At 46.3% G+C, this 26,611-nt stretch overlaps 2 protein-coding genes across 2 annotated transcripts in view; one reads left to right on the top strand and one right to left on the bottom strand.

Annotated features, from left to right (window-relative positions):
• The window catches only part of COL4A6 (collagen type IV alpha 6 chain), a 293,859-nt gene extending 276,055 nt beyond the window's left edge, over positions 1-17,804 (top strand). Inside the window, 14 exon segments of the mRNA XM_033201864.1 lie at positions 338-401; positions 1,374-1,448; positions 1,917-2,024; positions 2,118-2,225; positions 2,815-2,886; positions 3,208-3,333; positions 7,351-7,467; positions 7,799-7,960; positions 8,139-8,237; positions 10,122-10,268; positions 11,382-11,498; positions 12,767-12,958; positions 13,675-13,961; positions 16,158-17,804. Coding sequence (XP_033057755.1) covers positions 338-401; positions 1,374-1,448; positions 1,917-2,024; positions 2,118-2,225; positions 2,815-2,886; positions 3,208-3,333; positions 7,351-7,467; positions 7,799-7,960; positions 8,139-8,237; positions 10,122-10,268; positions 11,382-11,498; positions 12,767-12,958; positions 13,675-13,961; positions 16,158-16,418 — 1,935 coding nt within the window. The 3' untranslated portion in view covers positions 16,419-17,804.
• A 902-nt stretch (positions 17,805-18,706) lies between these two features.
• The window catches only part of ATG4A (autophagy related 4A cysteine peptidase), a 78,152-nt gene continuing 70,247 nt past the window's right edge, over positions 18,707-26,611 (bottom strand). The window contains 4 exon segments of the mRNA XM_033201862.1: positions 18,707-19,731; positions 20,282-20,390; positions 21,801-21,857; positions 23,361-23,506. Of these exon segments, the coding sequence (XP_033057753.1) occupies positions 19,661-19,731; positions 20,282-20,390; positions 21,801-21,857; positions 23,361-23,506 (383 nt within the window). The 3' untranslated portion in view covers positions 18,707-19,660.

Consider the following 26,611-nt stretch of genomic DNA (forward strand, 5'->3'; position numbering starts at 1 on the left):
TGTGTTGAGTCCATAGAGTGCCTGGCCTAACTGTCATGTTCTGCATTTTCTAAGAGACTCGCTAGAATGGCCACACTTTGTCTTCCTAAGGTTCCCATTTTGATAAGCAGTGGGATCAAATCCTTCCCCTACAAACCCTAAGTATGTGCTCTGCCCTTTGTTCATCACCTTCCTGTTTGCAGGATGTAACATCCCCACTTCCAGCCCACAGTCCACCTTTGCCACAGAATAGATGATAGACATCTCTCAGGCAGTGGCTCAGTGAGGGGTGAGGGAGTAAGAGGGTGGGCAGCCCTGAGCTCTGGGCAGAAATGATGATTCCCATGTTGCTTTGAAGGGTTCACAAGGTATCAGAGGGTCGCCTGGACTCCCAGGAACATCTGGTCTCCCAGGCCTGAAAGGTAAGGAGCATTATTGCTTTCTTTTAATGTGTTCTTCTAGAGCAAGGTAGATTTCTAGCAGGCCCAAGGGTCTCTCTTTTTTTTTTGGCAGAGTCTTGCTCTGTCACCTAGGCTGGAGTACAGTGGCGCAATCTTGGCTCACTGCAGCCTCTGCCTCCCGGGTTCAAGAGATTCTCCTTCCTCAGCTTCCTGAGTAGCTGGGATTACAGGCACTCACCACCATGCCCGGCTAATTTTTGTATTTTTGGTAGAGACGGGTTTCACCATGTTGGTCTGGCTGGTCTCAAACTCCTGACCTTGTGGTCTGCCCGCCTCAACCTCCCAAAGTGCTGGGATTACAAGCATGAACCACTGCACCTGACCGGCCCAAGGGTCTCTTGCGAGGGGTAGCGGAGAGACTGTTTAGGAGAAAGTGAATTAATTTACATTTTCCCTTTGGCCAAACCCTTTCTGCAGTCCTTGCTCCTCACAGACAATGCAACAAACAGTGGTACTTAGCAAGATCTCTCTCTCTGTGGCTTTCATGGATCCAAGGAAAAGGATGTCCTTTGGCTTTTTGGTTTTGCCCATCTGCTTTCCAGACTTAGCAGTGAGGAGAACTTCGGCTCCAGTCCCTTCCCCTGATTAACCCAGCCCACTAGGCAGGAAAATTTCCCATTCTTGCTGGCATCACTGTTCCGTTCTGGTGATGTTTGAGGGCCCTACATACCATCTTCTCTGCCCATACTGAGCCTAGTGATGTGTTTCCCAATGGAGATATGCTGTATGTAGCAGCATTTCATGCCCGTAGTCTGGTAGCAGCATCCCAGCTCCTGGATGGTGGTTCATCACTTTTTACCCAATAGATAATTTTATCAAGGAGCTCCTCTGGCTACACTGAATCTGAAAAAAAAATGTGTTCAAAGGATCTCAGTAGTGCAAAATGAGCTATAGCTTCTCCTGGCCATTTAAACAATGTATTGGAATCCTCAGGAGACAACGGCCAGACACTTGAAATTTCCGGTAGCCCAGGACCCAAGGGACAACCTGGTGAATCTGGTTTTAAAGGTAAGGTTGCTATATTTTTGTCTTGTTTGCCTCACAGACTCCACAAAACTGAGGATTAGAAGGAATTTTGGAGGTCAACCCCAAGTTCTGTAACTTCTATCTAGTGCAGAAATTTCCTACCTGTCAATTCCCCAAACAAATCAGCCTACTCTTCCTTCAAGACTCATAGGCTGGCAAAGACCTTTGGAATAATGGCCTACATCCCCTTAGTTTAGAAGTTGTTATCTAAACTGTCCTTCTTGAACATTTCCACTCATTGCTCCCACTTCTGAAGGGATACTCATAACAAATTTACTTGCTTCTCAATTGTAGGGAACCTTTCTAATGTGAAAACAGCCGCCACTATCTTTTTTAGCATTTCTTCATTGGGTCTAGCTCCTTCAGCAATTCAGAATCTACTCTTTCCCATGGAGGAATACACTGCTAGAAATATGGCCTAATCACTCAGCATTTTTCTTGATTTTATAGGCACAAAAGGAAGAGATGGACCAATAGGCAATATAGGCTTCCCTGGAAACAAAGGTGAAGATGGAAAAGTTGGTGTTTCTGGAGATGTTGGCCTTCGTGGAGCTCTAGGTACCATGCCACATGATAACCTTATTCTGAAAGAGTTTGGATTAGCTTCAAGCCATGCCCCATTCTGAACTTCTGCCTTGGTTTCACATTTAGGGTTTCCAGGGGTTGCCGGCATGAGAGGAGATCCAGGACTTCCAGGCTCCTCTGGTCGTCAAGGGGCAATTGGGCCCCTAGGACCCCCCGGATTAATAGGACCCAAAGGTATGTGTATTTGGGAGCAGGCAGTGGGGAAAAGCCTTTCCCTCAATGAAGGACACCAACTACTTTATCTTAGAAGATACTAGCTAGGGTTAAGCCATGCCTACAGGAGTCATTGGACATGAGGAATCATGGGAAAGGAAGATGAAGAGTAATGAAGGCAGGCAAGCATGAGTGGGAAGAGAAGAATATGGAATCCATGAAGAGAAGAGCTAGCAAGGAAGGCAACTGCCCTGGCATATGTAGTCTTTCCCTGACTTAGAAATTGGGCAGTGAGTTTCTGGAACCAGTCTCTGGGAGCTAACAACTCAAGGTCTTGACATTGCTACTCTGAGTTCTTCAAGATACCTAATGAGCTGCCATCTTACTCCCAAAGCTGTGTTGGTCTCTGATAAGAGTCATGAGAACCTGTGGTGTAGGGTATAGGTTGGGAGTGTTTTCTTTTCCCCTAGGGCATTAAGTAAATGCCTCAAAAAAGGCCAGGACTTTAAAATAAGGACCTTGCAATGCCTTTGGGGGCAGATAGCTACCTCTTGCTAATGCTTCATGATTCAGAGTTGCTGGAGCCATTTTTGACATTCTCTCCCCTCAGGCTTCCCTGGATTTCCTGGTTTACATGGACTGAATGGGCTTCCGGGAACCAAGGGTACCCATGGCACTCCAGGTTAGGAAGACCCTCAGGGTGAAGAGGAGGGCATCAGCTCTTCCAGAAGCTTGACAGGGCTGGCCATGAATTCTCGACTGTGGTGTATCCCATATCCTTGGACTCATAGCTCTCCTTATCAACCTCCAATTTCAGGTCCCTTGATATGGAGAAGAAAGAGTACGGGGTTTTTTCTTCTATTCAAATTAACTTTCTTTCTTATTACTTCAGTAATCTGCCTCTGGTGTCTGTCAGTCAGGCTTCTCAGGCCAGTCAAGTGAGCTAGGCAGGAAGGCCTCACCTCCACTGAGGTCTGCCCCCTACCCCTGCATCTCCTCCTAGGACCTAGTATCACTGGTGTGCCCGGGCCTGCTGGTCTCCCTGGACCCAAAGGAGAAAAAGGATATCCAGGAATTGGCATCGGAGCTCCAGGGAAGCCGGGCCTGAGAGGGCAAAAAGGTGATCGAGGTGAGTCCAAGTCAGGTCTTGTAGAGGCTGAGCGAGGCCCTCCTGGGGGAGTCAGGTTTAGGGTACAGCAGGGCCATGTGGCTCACAGGGTTGGGCTGTGAGTGTCTTCACATCTCTGGGAGTCTCCCAACCCAGTGGGAATGACTGCTGAGAAGGAGAGGATAGGCTGTGCTTAGCATTTTCCAGTGAAGACTGTCAGGGCACAGTTCACCAAGTCCATTTTAGCCTCCAGATTCCCTTCTGCTCCTCCTTACTAACCTCAAGCCTCTCTGGCATGCTTGGTCAGAGCTTGAAATTATTGGTCCTGAGGGACAGGGCTTGTCCATTTAGTGAGAGGTTGGCTGGCATTTCCTCAGTGTCCAGTGTGGATGGCACTCCCAGGGCCCTGGGAAGGCAGTGTGGCTGCTGGAAGGATCCCAAGACTAAGATGATACAAGTCTCCACCGGACAGAACCACAGCATACCCTGAACTAGAATTTGTTGGGTTTACTAGAAAGCAGGTTCTACCCTAATCTCGGCCCCTGACTCATCACATGGCCTGAAGTCCCTTTCTGAGTCTCCCTTTCCCCACCTCTCAGAAAGTAAGAACGACTTGTGTTCTTCAACTTTTCCTCAGGAAAGTTCCAAAAACCCGTGTACATTCCACTCCATGTTAACCAGGAAATGAATTCAGCATAGCATCATGGTTAAGAGTATGGGCTCTGAAATCAGACTAGCTGGGTTCAAATTCAAGCTATACCTCTCACTAGCTATATGACTTTAAACAAGGAAGTTACTTGTTCCTCAATCCCAAATGAGCCCTTAGTTTTCCTTTTCTATAAAATGAACATAATAACAGAACCTACCTCATAGGTTTTTTGAGGAATCAATGAGGAGCGAGGTAAGATATACAAAAGCTCGGTGCCTGGCACATGGTATATACTTAAGAATGTTATTGCATGTTACCTGGGGCAATCATATTTGCAAAATTTCCTGTTTCTCTTTGCTCTGGGGCTTGAGGTCTCACTACATTTTGTTTACGTGCATGTTTGTATAGTGTGTGTATGTTTCCCAGGGACTATATTCATATATTAATTCATTTCCTGCTGCATTTTAAATTGATGCATCTGCTGTTTTTGTGTTTCTTCTTCCCTTTGATCTGGACCAAACTGTTCTTTTCTGAAAGCCAGCAGCTTCTCCAGAGAAGGGCTCAACGCAGGGTCCAAGCCTGCCCAGAGACTGTCTTCTTTCATAGGATATAAGGAAGAGGGAACTGGATAAAAGCACAGGGACATTTTCTTTTGTTTTCAAATCTTGACGGTCATTAGTTTATTCATTTTCTTTAGCTATCTGAGATAATAAAATCATAATTACACATGTAGTAAATAGCACAGGTCAAGAAGGATACATTTCAGCAACACAGCACTAAGCAAAAAACAAACATGTCACAGAGGAATACATTTGGTATGATTCTGTCAATAAATGTTCAAAAATAAGCAAAACCAACCAATACATTGTTTAGTGATATATGTGGTCAAACTGAAGAAAAAGGAAGAGGATGATGAACAAAATTCAGGAGTGATTGCCTCTGAGAGGGAGGGAAGGAAGAGGGTGGAGGGCACACAAGGAAATTCAAACCAAGTGACATCTTAAGTTGAGTGGTTGAAACACAAGCGTTCATTGTATCTGAATTATTCTTTGCATAATGTTATAAATATTATGTCATGTCCTCTCAATATCTAATTAAAACAATTTCTTTAAAAAGAATACAAGAAATATCATACTACCCCCCCCCACCCCACAGAAACCTATCTTTGCTTTGACAGTGGGAGTCAGTGCAATATGATGGTTTACTCCTAAGAAAACATCATAGAGTGGTTGGGTGCAGTGGCTCACACCTGTAATCCTAGCACTTTGGGAGGCCATGGCAGGCAGATTGCTTGAGCCCAGGAGTTGGAGACCAGCCTGGGTAACATGATAAAACCCTGTTTCTACAAAAAATACAAAAATTAGCAGGGCATAGTGCTGTGTGCCTGTAATCCCAGCTACTCAGGAGGCTGAGGTGGGAGGATCACTTGAGCCTGGAAAGTTGAGGTTGCAGTGAGCCCTGACCACTTCAGTGCACACCAGCCTGGGCAACAGAGCAAGACCCTATCTCAAACAAACTAACCAATAAAAAAACTTCATAGAGCAATCCCTCTCATTACAATACTGTTATCTAAATAACTTTCAGTGATACTATTTGTTTTCATGTTTGCACTAAATATGTAGAGGCTGCATTTATATATTTTGTTTTTTCAAGGCTTTGACACTGGACTGAGTTGGAAAAATGGGCTGTTTTGCATTTTCATCTGCTCATTTAAAGTGTTTTATTCTTAAAGAAATGCATGAGCTTTTTGCAGTACTTAAAGTCAGTAGTGCCTTTATTTCAGGTTTAATAACACGTAAGTGTAATTATAAAATCAAGAAACAGTTAAAGGGAAAAACAGTCTCCAAAAACTGCCATGGGAACATTTATAATTTGTGTACTGCCTACCACTGCCTACTCTATTACACATGTTTATTAGGTAGCATAATTTCAGTTTATATATATATATAAGCTGTATATCTATACACATAATATATGTGTAGAGCTGTATTTTCAGAAAAAAAGTATACAATATGTCTTTCTTTTCAGATTTTTACCCTGGGGATAAAGAAAAATATTCCAAAGGCTCACCAAGCCAGAAGTAACAATGCTATGAGTACCACCACATGGCTTAGCTACTAGTTTTCTTTTTGTATGTGTGTGTGTGTGGTTTTTTTTTTCCCCCAGACCTAAGAGACCTAGAGAGACTTTTCTCAAAATTTATTTTTTCCTTGTCTAAATTTCAAGATTCAATTAATTAATGAGCTGTTTAAAAACACCCAAATCTACCATCATTTTAATAAATTTTCATGGATTTACCATATTTCAGATTAGTAGGAGAAATTCAGCATATTTTTGCATTTTTCTTGTCACAGAAGATAAAATTCGATATTAACATTTTTGGATTTTCTTGTCGCAAACAAAAATTAAGAATCTCAACCACCAGAACAGTTTATCAACTAGTTTGAATCCATTTATCTTCATTTGAATATCTTCTAGACTATCCCAAAGTAATTAATACATTATCTTCCATGCTACATGAATAATATCCACACCTACATTTGTGTTTTCCCATCAAGATGACCATCTACGTATTTGATATGTGAACATTAAATAAATCTTCTGTGATCAGATGAAAGTTTTGGTTTCGAACATATTACAATAGAAATAGTTCCACAAACAGAAAACATGTAAAGCAGCATTAAAATTAGAGCAAATGAGTATTCAGTATCTATTGTAATAAGTGGTTATTCTCTTTGGCCAAAAGGGAGGAGGGATTTTACAGAGACATTTGTTCCATAGGCAATTAAGCAATCACTTGGCTCATATCATGAATGACCTATAAAAGATTGTTTTCCAGTTTGCCTAGAAATTGCAGAAGATAGCCCTAGAAGACACAGAGGCACCACACTCTTGCTGCCTCCATTCTCATTGGTCTGGTGTCTGTTCTGACTGGCTGGGGCCTGTGGCCTACGTTCTATAACCTTTGTGCAGCATCAGACGTAACTGGCTAACTTAAGAGGTGTTTTTTGACACAGACAGTAGGTTTAAAATCACTTTGGAAACTTAAAAGTCCAGGTGCTCAGTCATGCCTTCTTTTCTTTCTGGTGTGGGGGAAATTGGCCTAAAATATTTCCATTACCACTGAGGTAAGGGAGCTAGAACTTTCCAATGAAATGCAGCTCCAGCTCTGAGCCCTTGTCAGTTAAGTTTGTCTGCTTTCTGGGAAGGAAGGATTCGGGGAGAAGAGCCCTCTGCTGGCGTTCTCTGGTCTGGCTCCTACCTAACTGCTTCCATTTTCTCTGTGCGAGCTTCCATTTTCTCTGAGCGAGCTTCCATTTTCTCTGAGCGAGCCTGGCCATCTTCCGGGCACACGGAGCCTATCCAGCCCCTTTTATTTATTCTTGCAGGTTTCCCAGGTCTCCAGGGCCCCGCTGGTCTCCCCGGTGCCCCAGGCATCTCCTTGCCCTCACTCATAGCAGGACAGCCTGGTGACCCCGGGCGACCAGGCCTAGATGGAGAACGAGGTAAAGACAGGAAGCCCAAAAGAGGGCTAGCCACCACCTTTTGTCTGACATTTGGGGAAGTCATGTATACAGCGCAGCCAAGTCCCTGTTGCTGGACATACATGGGCGTGTTTGGCTTCACATCCCTCCCCGAGCGGGGACACAGGGGACTTCAGCCAGGTGCATTTTGCTGAAATGGTTTGGGAAAGTCTGGGCACTAGGACCCCACAGATGGTGAGGGAACATTCTCTGTCCTGGGAATGGGCTTTGGAGTCCTGTCAGTCCCCAGGCCTTCAGCAGTGGCTACTACCTGCTCACCTGCCCCTCGCCCCTCTTCTGATCTTATCCCTAGGCCGCCCAGGCCCCCCTGGACCCCCAGGTCCCACTGGGCCATCCTCGAATCAAGGCAACACCGGAGACCCTGGCTTCCCTGGAATTCCTGGACCTAAAGGGCCTAAGGGAGACCAAGGAATTCCAGGTTTTTCTGGCCTTCCTGGAGAGCTAGGACTGAAAGGTACGGCTGCTTGGCTGGCTGCTGGGCCCTTCCCCACTCCACGGCCAGGGCTCCTTCTGGCAGTCCTGTGAAGAAAGGCCGGTGGCTGATGCTCTTCCCTACCTCACCCCTGCCTATCCTCCACCCCTACCACCCCTACCATGCCAGGACCTGACTTCCTTCCTTTGGACTTTGTCAGGCATGAGAGGTGAGCCTGGCTTCATGGGGACTCCAGGCAAGGTTGGGCCACCTGGAGACCCAGGATTTCCCGGGATGAAGGGGAAGGCAGGGCCAAGAGGTAAGTTGAGAGCACCTGCTTGGCTGATCCAGAGTTCAAGGGAGGGGCCTGGTGGTAAGGTTCCTTCAGGCGTCATTGCTCACCACGCCAAGAAAGCCTGGATGTCTAAAGCAGCTGGATCAAGCGACCCCAGGGAGGCAGTTTCTCTCCCTTGGGGATCCTTCAGCCTCTGTCACCTCTGAGGACTGAAGACGACTGCTGCCTTGCTACCATGGATCCTACTACTGACTGCCTCTCTCTGTGTTATCTCTGCATTAGTGGGCATTGGGTTTGCACTCAGATCACCACCCACCCGTCTGCTCAATTCAGAAATAAAGAACCATCTTGCGCATCCTTTCCCACCCCACTCACACACATGCAATCTATTAGCAAGCCCTGAGGCTTGTACCTCCTAAATGTGCCTTGCATCTGTTCACCTCGCAGTACCTCGGCTGCTACCCCCAGATCCAAGCCACCAATAGTTCTCATGCAGCACCCTTCCTCCCCCCACTCTAGCTATCACTTTTCCACATAGTGGCCAAAAAAAGCTTATAAAAACATAAATCATCCAGTGGCTTCCTGTGGCATAGGAATGAACACTAACCGTGGCCCGCAAAGCCCTGTGTGATGCCTCCCTCTTCATCCTCATCACCAGCCCTTCCCCTTTGCTGCTCACTGTACTCCTGCCGTACTGGCCTCTTTCAGTTATCCAAAAACACCAAGTCCTGGCCTACCACAGGCCTTTGCACATGCTACTTCTACTTCCCAGAGTGTACTTGCCCCTCTACTCTTTAAATAGCAAAGTCCTTCTTTTTTTTTTTTTTTTTTTTTTTTGAGACAGAGTCTCGCTCTGTGGCCCAGGCTGGAGTGCAGTGGCCGGATCTCAGCTCACTGCAAGCTCCGCCTCCCGGGCTTATGCCATTCTCCTGCCTCAGCCTCCCGAGTAGCTGGGACTACAGGCGCCTGCTACGTCACCCAGCTAGTTTTTCTTATTTTTTTTTTTAAGTAGAGACGGGGTTTCACCGTGTTAGCCAGGCTGGTCTCCATCTCCTGACCTCATGATCCGCCCGTCTCGGCCTCCCAAAGTGCTGGGATTACAAGCTTGAGCCACCGCGCCCGGCCAGCAAAGTCCTTCTAATGTTTTAATGGTCTCAGTTTAAATGCCATTGCTTGCAAAAGGCCACCAATCACTCTCTAAAACAGATGCCTCCACCCCATGCCACCCTCTACTCCCTCCCAGTGTCCCTGTGTTAGTCCTTTCCTCCACAACACTTCTCCCAACTTGCACTCAGATTAACAGTATTTGTCGAGTTAGGCATTATTCGTCTTTATCATCAGACCATAATCTCCATTAATGTCTGTCATATTCATTGCTCTATGCCCAGAGCTACCAGGACCCTGGCATACAATAAGCACTGGGGAAATATTTGTTCCATGACTTACTAAGCAAATTATGCTATTAGAAAGGCAGCTGGCTGGCACCGGGTTCCTAAGCTGGGATGTCAACTGGGGTTAGAAGCATCCCCTCAGCCTCCTTGGCACTGTGTTTTAACCAGTGAGTAAACAAGCCACCCTGGTCCTGAAAGAAGACTCAGCTTACCATATTAGCAGCAAATGCTTCCTGACTGCCTGTCACCCATTGGGCCCAGTGTTGGGCCCCGAGGAGACAGGATGAATATGACCCAGTTCCTGCCCTCGTGGAGCTACCCAGCCACCGGGGAGAGAGATGGATAAAGAAGGCATTGTATAATATCACACAGTGCCATCCTGGAGATATCCAGATATCCTGTGGGGCCAAACAAGGTAGAAAACGGTTGATTGCAAGATAGTAAAGAAGGCGTCTAGGGCCCCAGCCACCTCCCTCTGCCTCAGCCTGATGTTCTTATTTCCCCCACCTGCCCACAGGCTCTTCTGGCCCCCAAGGTGCTCCTGGACAAACACCAACTGCAGAAGCTGTCCAGGTTCCTCCTGGACCCTTGGGTCTACCAGGGATCGATGGCATCCCTGGCCTCACTGGGGACCCTGGGGCTCAAGGCCCTGTAGGCCTACAAGGTGAGGAGGGTGCCAGGGAAAGGAGATTTGTTGGGGGGTTGAGACAGCTTGGCTGAGAGACTGGCTTGGACGTCCAGCTCCAAGGGTTTGTCTTCATCAAGCGTTGCCTCTGTTCTTTCACAAAGCTCCCAAGTATCCTGTTGGGGAGAAGAAGGGCCAGCAGGACCAGCAGGGTGGTTGTACTTGGTACTTGGCTTTAGAGGATGTGAGGGCAGAGCAAGGTTGCTACTCCAGACCACTCACCCCTCTCTAATGTGCGGCAGAGAGATGGAGGGAGTGTGGTGGTGAATAAAGGGCCACACAAGACAATGAAGAAAGTCCAAGGCTGGGGGACAGAAAACCTGGCCTCTAACTGGAGTAAGTTAGAAGTCTGTCTGGGTCTCGGCGTCCTCATTTTTTCTTCTCCTTCTCCTTCTCCTCCTCCTTCTCCTTCTCCTTTTCTTCTTCTTCCTCTTCCTCTTCCTCTTACTTTTATTTATTTATTTATTTATTTTATTTTTGAGACAGAGTCTTGCTCTGTCACCCAGGCTGGAGTGCACTGGCGCCATCTCGCCTCACTGCAACTTCCACCTCTCGAATTCAAGTGATTCTCCTGCCTCAGCCTCCCGAATAGCAGGGACTACAGGTGCATGCCACCACACCCAGCTAATTTTTGTATTTTTAATAGAGACAAGGTTTCCTCATGTTGGCCAGGCTGGTCTCAAACTCCTGACTTATGGCGATCTGCCCACTTCGGCCTCCCAAACTGCTGGGATTACAGGCACGAGCCACTGCACCCGGCCTCAGTGTCTTCATTTCTGATATGGGATGCTAGCAGTTGCCCTGCATAATTTCCAATGTTGCTGGGAGGATGAGAAGAAGGGAGGAGGAAGTGGGCATGAAGGGGCTTAGATAGGCTAAGTCGAGGGCACTGCCCCAGGGTAGAGATGCCTCCATGAACTAAGAACTAGCCCAGGTGGCTGCAACCTTGATGTGCAGTGTGCACACCAAGTCGACAGCCAGTGCACCGTCTCCTAGTGAGTCTTAGGCATGACACACAAATCTCCTTTCCTGGGGAAGGCACCTGAGGACCCTCTACATTGAGTACCCTCCTTTGGGCTTTCTTTCCTGCAGGCTCCAAAGGTTTACCTGGCATTCCCGGCAAAGATGGTCCCAGTGGGCTCCCAGGCCCACCTGGGGCTCTTGGTGATCCTGGTCTGCCTGGACTGCAAGGCCCTCCAGGATTTGAAGGTCTGATGATGCCACATTAGGAGGCAGGGGCGGGGGGCGGGGTCTGGGAGGGTTTGAGGCTAGGGGTGAGTAAAACTTCAAGTCTGAAACTTAGTAAACCCAGTGGTAGAGATTGACACTCCTAAGATGCTCAAAAACTGGGCTCTAAGTCCATTCACTCCTCACTACCCTCTGAGTCTGTGAAGGGATACCCTACATTCTGGAAGGCAAAGGACTGTTCCAGATCCTTTTCTGGGCTCTCTTCCAGTGCTTAAAAGGTCTATCTTTATACTACAGATGGCCCCCTGCCCTTTACCTCCCCTTCCTTTTTTTTTTTTTTTTTTTTGAGACGGAGTCTCGCTCTGACGCCCAGGCTGGAGTTCAGTGGCTCAGTCTCCACTCACTGCAAGCTCTGCCTCCCGGGTTCACGCCATTCTCCTGCCTCAGCCTCCCGAGTAGCTGGGACTACAGGCACCCACCACCGTGCCTGGTTAATTTTTTGTATTTTTGGTAGAGATGGGGTTTCTACCGGGTTAGCCAGGATGGTCTCCATCTCCTGACCTCGTGATCCGCCCGCCTTGGCCTCCCAAAGTGCTGGGATTACAGGCGTGAGCCACCGTGCCCGGCCTCCCTCCCCTTTTCTACCCAGGGATTGTGACATACATGGGAGGGGGATGTTCAAGGGATAACAACACTTGAGATAAGGTGTGGCTGTCTGTGTACCTCTTCTATTTATGTCCCACTTTACATTGGGGATGACAAATTAGTTGTCCTGAGTAGAGAACAGTTCAGAGGCTCAGTGGGAAACTGGCAGTTGATTTGTCATATCTGTCATGGGCAGGAGAGGAGGGCAAGATTTTACCCTGCTAATCCTAACGCTGCTTTGAATGCCTCTGATTCAGCAGCTACATAGTTAACTCCTATGAGGGCCTGCAAGGCTGGACCTGAGAAGTGTCCCTCTCCATACCCTAATCCCCACTCAGAGAGACCCCAAGGCCAGGTGGCTATGGGAAGGAAGCCTAACAATGTACTTTGAAAAACGGGGCCTCTGTAGCTGGATACATCTGAGATAGAGTTGTAGCTCTACCACTTACTAGCTGTAGGACATCTGAGCCTCAATTTTCTCATCTAAAAATTGGGGTGGTAATGCCATTTTCCAGGGTCATCGTGAGGATTGAGTGAGAAAACACATGTGTATAACACGCCTTGCACAATGCGTGGCACAATGTGAGTAGCTGATGTTATCATTAGCTGCACCACACTCACCTTCTATGCTCTGTCTCTCTCAGGAGCTCCCGGGCAGCAAGGCCCCTTCGGGATGCCTGGAACGCCTGGCCAGAGCGCGAGAGTGGGCTACACGTTGGTAAAGCACAGCCAGTCGGAACAGGTGCCTCTGTGTCCCATCGGGATGAGCCAGCTATGGGTGGGGTACAGCTTACTGTTCGTGGAGGGGCAAGAGAAAGCCCATAACCAGGACCTGGGTAGGTACCAGCTCTGACAGTCAGCCCTGGTCACTTGTCCCCACAAACACCAACAGCCAACCCCTCTCTTCTCCCAGCCCTTTCTAGGTCCACTGTTGTGTAATGAGTTACAAGCATCAGCTCTGGAGTCAGGTGGATCTGGGTTCAAATCCTGACTCTATCACTTACTAGCTGTGTACACTGCATTAGTTATTCAACCTCTCTAGGCTTTGGCTTCCTCCTTAGTGGAACAAAGCTAACTCTAGTACCTGTCACACAGGTTGGTGGAAAGATTGCATGAATCAGTCACCCAATGTAAAATGCTTAGAGCAACATTTGGCATTTAAGCATCCACTAAATATTAGCAATTAGTAGTAGTAACAATAATAATATGACCTGCAGGGCAGTGATGATTACCTGAGAATGAATTGTGTTGTCTGCAGGCGTGCTAAATCTTAAACGCAGACTCAGTCTATTAAATGCTGTTTCTTTCAAAGCAGATTAATTAGGGCAGAATTATACAGCTTATAAAAAGATTCTTGTTATTATCAAATTTCCCTGGTGCATTTAAAACAGAATTTGATCAACACACTTCAGCGTGTGTACAATGTTACAGGACTGGAAGGAGAGCGCTGCCTCAGTCTGGTGCAAGTGATTGGATGTAAACCCAAACCACCGTCTCGTCAAAGCCCCTCAGCCAGACCTTCCCTGCCCTTGCCCATTTTCTCTCCTTCCAGGCTTTGCTGGCTCCTGTCTGCCCCGCTTCAGCACCATGCCCTTCATCTACTGCAACATCAACGAGGTGTGCCACTATGCCAGGCGCAATGATAAATCCTACTGGCTCTCCACTACTGCCCCTATCCCCATGATGCCCGTCAGCCAGACCCAGATTCCCCAGTACATCAGCCGCTGCTCTGTGTGTGAGGCACCCTCGCAAGCCATTGCTGTGCACAGCCAGGACATCACCATCCCGCAGTGCCCCCTGGGCTGGCGCAGCCTCTGGATTGGGTACTCCTTCCTCATGGTAAGGTCCTGCACTGTCCCCTCCCCCAGTTGGAGGCAAAGGGCCCCTTGGATTGGTTTCCAGGTTCAAGGGACACCAGGTAGAAAGCATAGAGTTTGAAAAGAAGAGAAATGCTTGGACTGGGCTTGGCTAAAGAATGGAGAATCCAGTTCTGCATGAATGGCAGGTAGTTATGAATGTAGGGGAAAGACAGCAGTTTGCACCCAGTGGTTCAGGGGCTAGAATATCTGCGAGTCACAGGTCAGTGCCCCGCCATCTCCATGCCTGCTTCAGTTATGCCACACCCAAGGGAAGAGCAAAACACACTATGATCTGGGAGGACAGTGAGGGAGAGGCTGTCACCACTCGGGGCCAGGACACAGTCTCACTAATCAGCCCAGCCATGGCACTGTCCCCTCTTCTGTCCACCCTCCCAGATCCCTCTGGCCTCTGCCATCTCCTCCCAAAAGGCTTTAATGAGTGCATGCTGTGTTTATATGTCCTTGCTGGTATTTTTGCTGTCTCTCCATTTCGGAGGGAAGGCAGCGGCCAGCTGTGCTGTGTGTCTTGCTAAGAAAAAGAATAATCTGCAGGCCCAAAGAGGCATCACATCCCTTACATACTATCCTCTGAATGCCTGGGGATGTTTCTTCCAATAAAAGGTCAGGTTTAGGGTCAGCACATCCCCCAGGGAAAACCACTGTGGCACCCATGGAAGTACTCTGCCTTGCCGGAGCTTCTCTGTTGAATTGCCAAGGGTGAGATGGTGAGAGTGTCTTTAAAAAACGACCAGAGCTGCAGGCTCCCTCACATGAGCGTACCTACCCAGAGAAAGGTACTTTCCCTTGTTGTGCTCTGTCTTTGGACATTGGATAGTTTATCCCAATGTAATACAGAATCACCTCATCTGCCCTTCTGTCCTGTCCACCACCCTGACCAGGAAATAAGAGGAGGCCCCTGAGCTTCCACAGGAAATGGTACAAACGCTGTGTGCTAAAGCTCATGTGCTCTGCTTATGGGAGCCCTTATTCAGAATCTCTTTACTCTTCCTTTACACATTAATCCTAACATACTAGAATATTATTCCTGAAGATATGTAAGGGTTAGAAGTTGGACCGCCTAGCAAGGCATACTGAAGCAACGAGACGAGACATACCTATCAAAAAGAAGAAAATCATTCAAAGGAGGCCCAAGAGTTCTATGGGCTGTACCCCTTGGTATGGGGCTCTTGCATAATCATCCCCCACAAAAACTGACATTCACAATGATGAGTCTGATTCATCTGCAAAGTTTCAAATAACCTAGTGTCTGCTACTCAGTAAAGCAGGAAAATGTGTTGTGCGTTTTAGAAAGTTTTTGATTCTCAGGGTCAAAATCAGGAAAATGTTGATGCTACAGTTGTCAGGAAAGGTCACCTGAAAGGTCCCATGGAGACTCTCACTCTTGCAAAGTTCTGCAAAGTAAGGAGTCCCTGTGTGCCAACTTGGGCATTTGTCCCATTGGCCACTTTCTGACGTGGTTGTGTATTAGGCCTCTTCCCTATCTCCTTGTGGTCCAGATGATAGCCCAGCTAAAGTGAAGGGAGAGAGGCAGGGCTGTGGAGAGACTGAAGCTGGCGTCTATGGGAATAGTAACTGAAGACCACCAGCTCATGTGTAGCCCTGAAACTGAATTCTGAGGGAGCCCTCCGAGGTGAGGGCCAGGACATTTAGGCCAAATACAACAAATAAGGAACTTCAGTAGTGTTCTGGACTGTCCCTCTTTCCCTTCTTAGAGTACAGTGCACGGTTGAGAGAGGGCTCTGAGAACTGCCGTCCAGAAGCCTATTGAATTTTCCTTCACTCAGCCTTTCTCAGATCCATTTGTCGGTGGAAATTTTGCAAGGGGGTACCTAACACACCTCTGAACCCAGTGGGACAGTAGCAGTTTGGGAATTGCTGCTTGACATGTAGTCATTGCCCACATAGTGGGTTAGGGGGGCACTAGGGAGCTTGGAGGGGGGCACTCTTGGCCCTGAAAGCTGCTATCAGGGAGGACAAGCAGCTCTTGCCCCTAAAACACAGCTCTTGGTATGCTGGCTTGAAGTGGGGGCTGAGACAAAGAACCAGGGCTTAGGAATGAAGCTCACGTGCCCCCCGTAGAAACGGAGCACCCATCCCCTCCCCACACCAACCCTTGGCAGGCACAGCTCATGCACGAATCTCCTGTCTGTTTCAGCACACTGCCGCTGGTGCCGAGGGTGGAGGCCAGTCCCTGGTCTCACCTGGCTCCTGCCTAGAGGACTTTCGGGCCACCCCTTTCATCGAGTGCAGTGGTGCCCGAGGCACCTGCCACTACTTTGCAAACAAATACAGCTTCTGGTTGACCACAGTGGAGGAGAGGCAGCAGTTTGGGGAGTTGCCTGTGTCTGAAACGCTGAAAGCTGGGCAGCTCCACACTCGAGTCAGTCGCTGCCAGGTGTGTATGAAAAGCCTGTAGGGTGGCACCTGCCACTCTGCCCCTTGCCCTCCCCTGCCCCTCACAACAGTCACCTCACAAACCTGAATGGTCTGAAGAAGGAAGGCCTGAGCCCCTTTGCCTATCTGTCAAGTTGTACCTTGGAGTCTCATTTGGGCTAGACTACGGCACACTCGTCACCCTAGCCCTCGGGTCCAGAGAGATGAGCCCACCCTGCTGAGATCTGCTGTCCCGTTTCCGTCAAGCTGGTGCTACTGTTTGATTTGGATGATTGTGTGACTATTCATGGCTACCTCAGAAAGATTTGATGGGCCACCACTGCTAGCTTTCTCCTCACTGTCTTGATCGAAAATCTCTCCCTAATCGCTAATCAGTCATTTCTTCATGTACAGAGGTCAGCACACATTATTTGGCTTCATCAGAACCCAGTGTTTCCACACTTAAATTATCTAAGCGAACATTCATGGATGGCTCAGGTCTGCACAGGGCAAGTCCTCACTGTTCAAGGAGGCCCACTGTGTCTAGGCAGGCAAGAGAATTGAAATGAGGTGCCACCCAGTAGCCCAGGGTGAGCTTTAGCTCTCTCTAGAATGAGCAAGACTGGGCCCCATACAGCTTAAGGAGGCTTGAAGTCCAGCTGCTGGGTTGGGGTTGGTGGTCATTAATGGCATATGGTCCTAAACAAACCGTTTCCTCCTTGCCGGCTCCCCCTCCAGCCAGAGACAGAGGACTTGGCCTGGTCCAAAGTAGAGCAGAGGATGCAACAAATGTGGCCAAGCCTATCAAAGGGAATGAGAATGACAGCCTTTTTTCCTGGGCCAGGAGTAGAGGTGTGGGTGGGTAAGGATGTGTGAATTTTGCTTTTGACTCCAGGAACACAAAGGTAAATCCCACATCCCAGTTTCTCAGAAGTCCCTGTTTATTCCAAATGCCATCCAGATGTGTGCAATGTGGCAAACTGAAGCTGCACAGTGTTGGTTTCCTTATATTCTGAGGATGTTACAGACTTTCTGCTAAATGGTTGCCCAATTGCTCTTTCACAGGTAGCCTATTAAACTATTTTAATATGTTTTTTTAAACCTCATAAAAATCTAGCACACTCCTCTTGAGCAGTTAGCAGACCTAAAGCAAGCCTGAATTGGCTATGCAGTACACTGTATTCTGTTTGGGGGAGTTTGTTTTAGCCATTTTCTTTAATTATCAGTTTCCCAGAACACTCTTAGCTATGTTGACATGAGGCAGTTTCTTCCAGGTGATTCTGTTTCCTTAAGTATTATATAACCTGTGCCAATACAGACAAAGCATAATCAGTATAATCTGAATTATTATTATCTTCACCTCCTGAGTAATAAGCATGGTGTCAGTTTTGTACATAGCAAATAAAATAAATGAAATCGGAACATGTGACTCTTTTGATGCTCTTTTATGAAAGCTTTCTAATGTCCATCTCACTGCAATTTATGAGTCCCTCTCAGAGCCTGAGAGATTTCTGTTACTACCAAGTCGAACTCTATAAAAAAACACTGAGGCAGGAAAAAATCAGAAGATGATCAAAGTCAAAGGGCTGAAACAGTCCCTAACGGTCAACAAACCCATTAGCTGCTTCAAGATAAGCCCATGCCTGCTTTTATCCCTGTCACACACTAGAGTTCAACATATCAAAGCATGATGTAGGTTGACAAAAATAAATTTTTTTGAATAAAAAAAAAGAGTTCAAGAAAGGCATTTTCATACTTCTGCAGCCTTAGGATCATTTGTAGATAAAATAAAAGAGAATGTTGGAGTCATTAAAAACAAATCCGAGCTCTGTGTCTGTGTGTGCATATATTTATATATGCATAAAATGCATCCTCTGGGAGGATAAACAAGAAGTTAATACCATTGGGAACTTTCAAGGGAGGAACTGACCTATCAGAGAGAGAGTCAAGTCACTGAATATAATTTTATATCTTTTGAATTTTGAACCATTGGAATATACTGGGGAAAAAAGAAAAACATGGAATCTAAGGAAACAAGTGAATTGGTTTGGCGCTAGCTTCCAGTTGTTGGCCTTCCTCAGGACTTGATTAAGGATTGGGGTGAAATGCAGGCAAGTTAAGGGAGCAAGGAAAGGAAAATGGGAAGATATGGCTGGGGCTTGAGATTCATCCTCACAGGAAAGTTGTTAGCAAAGCTAATTTGATGAATACATGCTTTAAAACCTATTATGTTGCTATTCTTCAAATGGTTTGGAATTGTATATGATGCACAGATTAAGTGTGTAATTCACCACATCAACAATTCTAAATATGGCTGTCAACCAAGTAGGGTATACTTCAAACACAATTTATTTTTAATTTACCAAACAAAAATCAACAATTTAAGTCACTGATTGGCAAGCTACAGCCTGCAGGCCAAACCCAGCCCTCCACCTGTTTTTGTAAATAAAGTTTTCTTGGATTACAGCCACACTCATTTACGTGCATATTGTCTATTGCTGCTTTTGCATGTCAACAACAGAGTTAAGTAGATGTGACAAAGGCCGCATGGCCTGCAAAGCCCAAAGTATTTACCGTCTGGCCCTTTACAGAAAAAGTTTGCTGACCCCTGATTTAAGTGATCATGATTTAAGGACAGGGTGACATCTGACAAAAGTATCAGTAAGAATGGGGACAGTGACCCATTAAACAGTAAGATTCCCGCAAATAGGAGGGAGGATCTAGCAGTGTACATTTGACATTGTTTCTGTGACAAACATTTTGATATAAATTATATTACTTAAACTACACAATCAAATAATTTAACAAGAACCTTTTCCTCCCTGATTCAGTCACTTTATTATTTGAGCAAGAGAACAGAGTGCTTCTTAGTATTTAGTCCAAAAGAGGTCACATCTGAAAGGATGAAGAACAGCTTAACCATCTTTTATCTGCTGGTGCTTGAAGCAAGCTGAGAGTTGCTGTCTGTCTTCCAGATGCCCATTTCCTCATTGCAGCAGCTGAAGACTTGCTGTAGCCATGTAAGACAAGCTGGGAAGCAATGAACTCCTCCTCATCTGTCTGCTCCTAGGCTCCATGATTGTTCTATTTCTTTCCAGGGAAGGGTTACTGTCTTTGTTTTGTCTTGTTTTTCTGAGAAACAGTGATTGGCTCAGTCATGATTGCTATTGAGTTTGTATGCTATTGGCATATAGGCACTTGCTGACTAGAAAAGTTTTATGTAATAAGTTCATGTTTTTATGGTGCCAGATGGAAGACAGACCTTCAAGTTGAGTTCCCAGGATTCTACACACTCAGAATCTCAAAATCTTCCTCCAGATCAAACTCCTCCAGTTGCTCAGTAGAGTCAATGAATTCTATCAGAATATGGAAATGAGTAGGAAGAAAAGCTTGACACTTGGGTTGAAGTAGTCAATCAATACATTACTCAGTAGTTAAGACTATGCATTTTTAATTGCTTTACTAAACAAAGACTTGTGTGGAGGAGACTTAAAATTAGAACTACTGCCAAGTATAGAATTCTCTATAAAGACTTAAAATAGCCAGACTTGTTAAATAAACCTAACGACGGTGATGTGGCCAAGGCTATGCAAGCCTTCAAGATACCTTTGAATTATCGATGGCCTCAATTTGCTATCCTGAACCAGACCTTGAAAAAGCAATCTAGTCATCTTGATTTTGCATGGAACTTTTGCAACGAGCTCATTTTCTTCTTTTATCATTCTTTGAATTGGTAAATATCAGCTCATCTGAAGATTAAAATAATCAGAAGCACCATTTTTTGATCACTCCAGCTGAGAAGAAATTTTACTGTCCACAGAAAGCATGGGCCACAATTCCTTCTTTCTCATAAAACAATTGCTATACATGGGTCTGCTAGCTGAGAGCCACTGAACAACAGCTTACCTGCCCCAGTGGTTGTCACTTCTGGCTTGGCTGGAGGTACAAAGGGAGGCCAGTGCGATGGATGTTTCTGAACTAATTCAAACATCCTTAAATTCTCCTTCAAAATTTCCTGGGGAGATACCGAAACAGTTTTAAATACTGCAGAGTCACATTTCTAATTGGCAATCTTTGACCCCAAATCCTGAGACAGTGGTCTGCTGGTTGCCAGGTGAAAACAGGGGCCTAGAAAATACATGCATCCTCTACTTGAACCATCGGAAGACCCAGCCATCTTCAATTCTAGATACTGTTTGGCCAGGAAGGAAGGATATTGCGGGGAGTATCTGATGAAGGCCAGCACTCACTGCCTATTCTCCATCATGAGGCATAGTTCCTGTGCCAGATGCATGGGTCCAGCTCACTTTAGGGGTGAGATGTTCCTGAAGCATTGGCTCCAAAGAAATGTCAGTTAGTCAAATTAAATCTGTCCCAAGAGACTATTGCTACATATTGGCATGGTTTCAGTGGCAGTCCAACATGGATGGTATATATCCTAATTTAAATGGCATAGTCTTAGCTGGGCACGGTGGCTCATGCCTGTAATCCCAGCACTTTGGAAGGCCGAGGTGGGCAGATCACCTGTGGTCAGGAGTTTGAGACCAACCTGCCCAATGTGGTGAAACCCTGTCTCTACTAAAAATACAAAAAATGGGCCAGGTGCCGTGGCTCACACTTGTAACCCCAGCACTTTGGGAGGCCGAGGTGGGCGGATCACGAGGTCAGGAGATCGAGATCATCCTAGCAAACATAGTGAAACCCCGTCTCTACTAAAAATACAAAAAATTAGCCGGGTGTGGTGGCGGGTGCCTGTAGTCCCAGCTACTCCAGAGGCTGAGGCAGGAGAATGACGTGAACCTGGGAGATGGAGCTTGCAGTGAGCGGAGATCATGCCACTGCACTCTAGCCTGGGCGACAGAGCGAGACTTTGTACCAAAAAAAAAAAAAAAATTAGCTGGGTGTGGTGGTAGGCGCCTGTAATCCCAGCTACTCGGTAGGCTGAGGGAGGAGAATCTCTTGAACCTGGGAGACGGAGGTTGCAGTGCTCCCAGATCCCACCACTGCACTCCAGCCTGGGTGACAGAGCGAGACGTTGTCTCAAAAAATAATAATAAAATAAAATAAAAGGCATAGTCTTACCAGAAAATTCTCATTCCACCTTTAAATGTGACATAAATACAGCTTTGCTGCATTCTAAAATGTAAGTATTGCCTTTAGAAAATAATTCTCTATTAATGAGATAAAACATTAAGTTTCATCACTAAAAATATCACTCCCTTCAAACCAAAATTTTTGTTCAGTTCCCCCGAAGTTATGCACAATTCCCCACACCTGACAGTTTCTTTGTTGCCTTAGTTTCTTTCTCTTGCAGTGAAGTCGTATCAGAGTAGGATTTTTTTTTTTTTACTATGAAAAACAATCTTGAAAAGGAATAAAATTGAGTGACTTCATTTTTCAGACTAAGAAAAACATATAGCTTTACCTTCTGAACAAGGCTACACCAGTTATCAAAGTCTTTTTCTTCTTTGCAGAAAAATCCCTTGGGGAAAAGCAAAAGAACACAACTTAGAATTACCCTTGGTATTGCACAATGGAGCTGTTGGCCCAGAATTAGGATGTGGGCCAGTCTCTGTGGATGTGACTTCCCAGCAATAAAGGAGGAAGACTGCCTGGGCTTCTCTCTCTCCTAACTCACTGCCTTACCCAGACATACACATCACTCTCTCAAGTCTTGCTTTCATTCTCACCCTTGCTCTCTGTCCCTTTCCCTCTTTCCTCATGCTGTGAGATATTTTACTTGAAGATCATCTTCAAAGTATAGGGTTAATTCCATTACTTTCAGTGTACAAAAATACACATCTCCAAAGAACATTCAATTAAGCCAACAAACAAAAGCCAAATAGTACTTTTAGCTAGAGGCAATACTTAAGAAGCTGGCATTGACCTTCAGGAAGTTATCTATCAGAACAGAGAGAACCATCAGTCTGCGCTTTCTCAACCTCAAAGCCATCCCAGAGTAGTGAAAGAATGGTTCACAAGAGGAGGACTCACAGCTCTTGGTCACTGGTATACTGACAATTGGATTAAACTGGAGGAGAGGATGCAGACAGGCCTCAGAACCACTGGCTACTTCACAGGCAGATGCCCCTTCAGTGTGTGTAGACACCAATCATACTTCTGGCGGAAAACCCTGCAGCTTCCTAGATTGTGTGCACCCAGGGCATCTTGCTCCCTTCTCTCTCCCTAGTGATATCCCATCTTCCTCCCTGTGCCTGGGTAGCAATAATTTGAGGACAAGAAGGAAACGGGGGAAAGATGATGATAATTAACATTTATAGAATGCTTACAATGTGCCAGGTCAGTGCTAAGTGCCTTACATGCACTGCACCTCATACAACCCCATAAGGAAGGAACTATTATTTTTCTCATGTTAGAGATGAGAAGACCGAGGCTCAGAAAGATTCACTCCTCCTAAGTGCATAGTTAGTGATATGGTTTGGCTGTGTCCTCTCCCAAATCTCATCTTGAATTGTAATAATCCCCATGTGTCAAGGGTGGGACCAGGTAGAGATAACTGAATCATGGGGTGGTTTCCCCCATACTGTCCTTGTGGTAGTGAATAAGGCTCATGAGATCTGATGGTTTTATAAATGGGAGTTCCCCTGCATAAGCTCTCTTGCCTGCCACCATGTAAGACACCCCTTTGCTCTTCCTTCATCTTCCAGCATGATTGGGAGGCCTCCCCAGCCATGTGGAACCGTGAGTCAACTAAACGTCTTTCCTTTATAAATTACCCAGCCTCAGGTATGTCTTTATTAGCAGTGGGAGAACAGACTAATACAGTTAGTAAGTGGCAGAGCCAAGATTCCAACTGGAGCAGTTTGGCTTCAGGGTCCATTCCTTCCCCACTATATTCTACTGCCTCTAATGGGGATAGTGAGCAAACATACTCTTGCCTCCCTACCTAGCAATCTGGATAACTCCCAGGCAACCAATCTGTACACATCGTATCTCCTGGCCCACTCAACCTAGGAATACCCACCAGTGCTACTGAAGGATCCAGGTTCAGGATGTTCATTCGCTGTGGGGACTGCAGGCAATGGAAAGTCTGGTCATTAACCGTTCCATTCTCTTCAGTGTCGACAAAGGTCTGGGTTGTGTGAGGGTCCAAGAAGATGAGCTCGTCACCTGTTTTGAAGGAGATATGCTTAACCTTCAAAGGACTACCAGTTCTGGCCCCACTGCTGTCGTTGGGAGAAGGCACTCTGGTTCTCTTAACCCCTCCCTTGGTGACAATGAGAATGGAATGACAGAAAGCCTGAAGCCAGGGTGAGCATGATTAAAGGAAGCCACTTGCGCCCAAATCTTATCATTCAATGAGAAGACGTGCCCTACCGTTTACATCTCCTCAAAGTCCAAGTCCAAAATGGAAAGTGACAGGTTTGAGAAGATGTGGGAATGAGAGACCACAGATGGCATGGCAGGCTCTGTGAGCAGCAGTAGCAAAGAGGTGGTAGGTGGGGTCACCAGGTCGCGGGCCCAGGTACCATCAGGGAGCTTTCTGCCTCTTTTGACATTGGAAAGCGTCTCAGGCTAGACCGCTGGTTCTCAGTCCCACGCTCAGAGAGCACCTCTGGTAAGGGAGGAGGTCCTGACCTTCAAAAGAAATGCTGACTTTTTATGGAATGGGAATGCTGACTCTTTATGGATGAGAAACCAGTGAGCTGACTTCGGGTCCTGATTAGCTAGCAAGCTAGTACTTATTAGCAAGTTAGTAAGTTCCTGTCAGAAAGCACTGCCTTCGTCACATTAACATCAGTACAGATACCGCTCACTTGGAAAATTCACTTTGACATGACTGACCTTGACACAAGAGATATAGTCTATGCTTCATTAAATTGAAAAAGTCTAGGCCCAAAATGACATGGGAGGAGTTTAGGATAATAAAATTTCTGCTTTGACCTGATATTCAAAGGGCTGAGAGTCCCTCTACTGTTCATCAGCCACAGGCTGAGGAGGCAAAAGTGCCTACGAGGTACCCCAGCCTCGCTGTTGGGGCCTGAAGGCCATCTGGTTCTCTGTATGCTCGGCTACATCAGGCGAGCAAGGAGAGATCTACCTGCTGCCAAAGACTGGGGTAGGGAGGGATGCCCCAAAGACTCCCTCCGAAATGGTATCCAGGATTTTGCTGGGCACATCCACATGTTTCTGTTGGCAAAGAATATGCTTGTTTCTGAAGTCTCTTGAAAGGTTTAACATTTTTCTATCATACGCCAAGGACAAACCACTTAATTCACTCTGTCTTAACTTTCTTGTTTTTAAACTAGGGTCATTGGGCCTGTTCTACTTGCCTCATGGTATATTACAAGGACCAGAAGATTTCACCTCTGTGAAATGCTTAAAACACAACACAAATAGAAAGTGGCCAGAGAGGCCGGGCGCGGTGGCTCAAGCCTGTAATCCCAGCACTTTGGGAGGCCGAGACGGGCGGATCACAAGGTCAGGAGATCGAGACCATCCTGGCTAACACGGTGAAACCCCGTCTCTACTAAAAAATATAAAAAAACTAGCCGGGCGAGGTGGTGGGTGCCTGTAGTCCCAGCTACTCGGGAGGCTGAGGCAGGAGAATGGCGTGAACCCGGGAGGTGGAGCTTGCAGTGAGCTGAGATCCGGCCACTGCACTCTAGCCTGGGCGACAGAGCGAGACTCCGTCTCAAAAAAAAAAAAAAAAGAAAGTGGCCAGAGAATTATTTTACTGCAAATCAACAGTATTTCCCTAGAAATGTATGGTTAAGAGTATATAGAAATCAATCCCCCCATATGACTTGCTTTATGAAGGTCAAGGTAGATATTTTTCCCCTAGACCACAGGTAGGCAAGATCAGTGGTATCGAAAAAGCCACAGATTACACTAAAGAGCAACCAAGATGGCTAGAAGGAAGCCTACCTAAGACCACAGAAAGGTCTGAGGGAAAGGAAGTTGTAGGCAAGAAAATAGAAAGCCAAAACAGTTTTAGAACTGAGTCATCTGCTGAGATGTTTGGAGTTAAGGTGTTGGGAATAATAACATCTTCTCTGACTCTGACTTGGACCTTTTCCCATGGGTAGTATGTCTGTGTGTGTGGATGTGCATGGAGTGGAGCTTGATGAGCTGCATCTTTTTTTTTTGAGACAGGGTCTCCCTCTGTGTACTGGTTAATACTGAGTGTCAACTTGACTGATTGAAGGATGCAAAGTATTGATCCCAGGTGTGTCTACAAGGGTGTTGCCAAAGGAGATTAACATTTGAGTCAGTGGGCTGGGAAAGACAGACCCGTCCTTAATCTGGGTGGGCACAATCTAACCAGTTGCCAGGGTGGCAGGCAGAAAAATGTGAAAAAGAGAGACGGCCCTAGCCTCCTAGCCTACATCTTTCTCCCATGCTGGATGCTTCCTGCCCTCAAACATTGGACTCCAAGTTCTTCAGTTTTAGAACTCCGACTGGCTGTCCTTCCTCCTCAGCCTGCAGATGGCCTATTGCGGGACCTTGCGATCATGTGAGTTAATACTTAATAAACTCATATATGTGTATATATACAGTATTATATAAATGGAATATATATATCATATAAATGGAATATATCTATATATTATATCTATCTATCTATCTATCTATCTATCTGTCCCTCTAGAGAATCCTGACTGATACAGATTTTGGTACCAGGAGTTGTTCTAGAGGAACAGAATATTAGGATGGAGTTCTTTCATTGGTTTTGGGGTTTCTGGAGTTGGCTACTTAATATGATTAGACCCAGAAATGCTAAGGACTCTACTTCTAATAGTATAGGGAATACTGATAGTCCTTGGTGTGGACTGTTTAGATAGTTATGCAAAATAATGCATTTGACACACCTGAATCATTGCTCATGAGAGGCAAGGAGTTCAGTGACTATACAAAATACAATTGACCATACGTGGAAAACCAAGGAACATAATGAAGCTGGTTGGTTGCGCCTAAGTTCAGTGGACAAAGTGATGAAGGAAAATGAACTCAGGGATTCCAACTCCAGGTTTCAGAAGCAGATATTGAACCTAAAATCTGCTAAGATTGCCCTAAGTGAGAGTCTTATCTCCTGTAGAGAAAGAGCTGAAATTGTGGAAAAACAGACACAAGCTCTTATCATGCGAGTGGCTGAGCTGCAACAAAAGATGCCTGCACAGCCTCGCCAGGTGTCTACTGTTAAAGTGAGGGCATTGATTGGAAAAGAATGGGACCCTGCAACTTGGAATGGGAATGTGGGGGTGGACCCTGATG

The sequence above is a fragment of the Trachypithecus francoisi genome, unplaced genomic scaffold (assembly GCF_009764315.1).
Source record: "Trachypithecus francoisi isolate TF-2019V2 unplaced genomic scaffold, Tfra_2.0 Lachesis_group6, whole genome shotgun sequence".
NCBI classification, from domain to species: Eukaryota; Metazoa; Chordata; class Mammalia; order Primates; family Cercopithecidae; genus Trachypithecus; species Trachypithecus francoisi.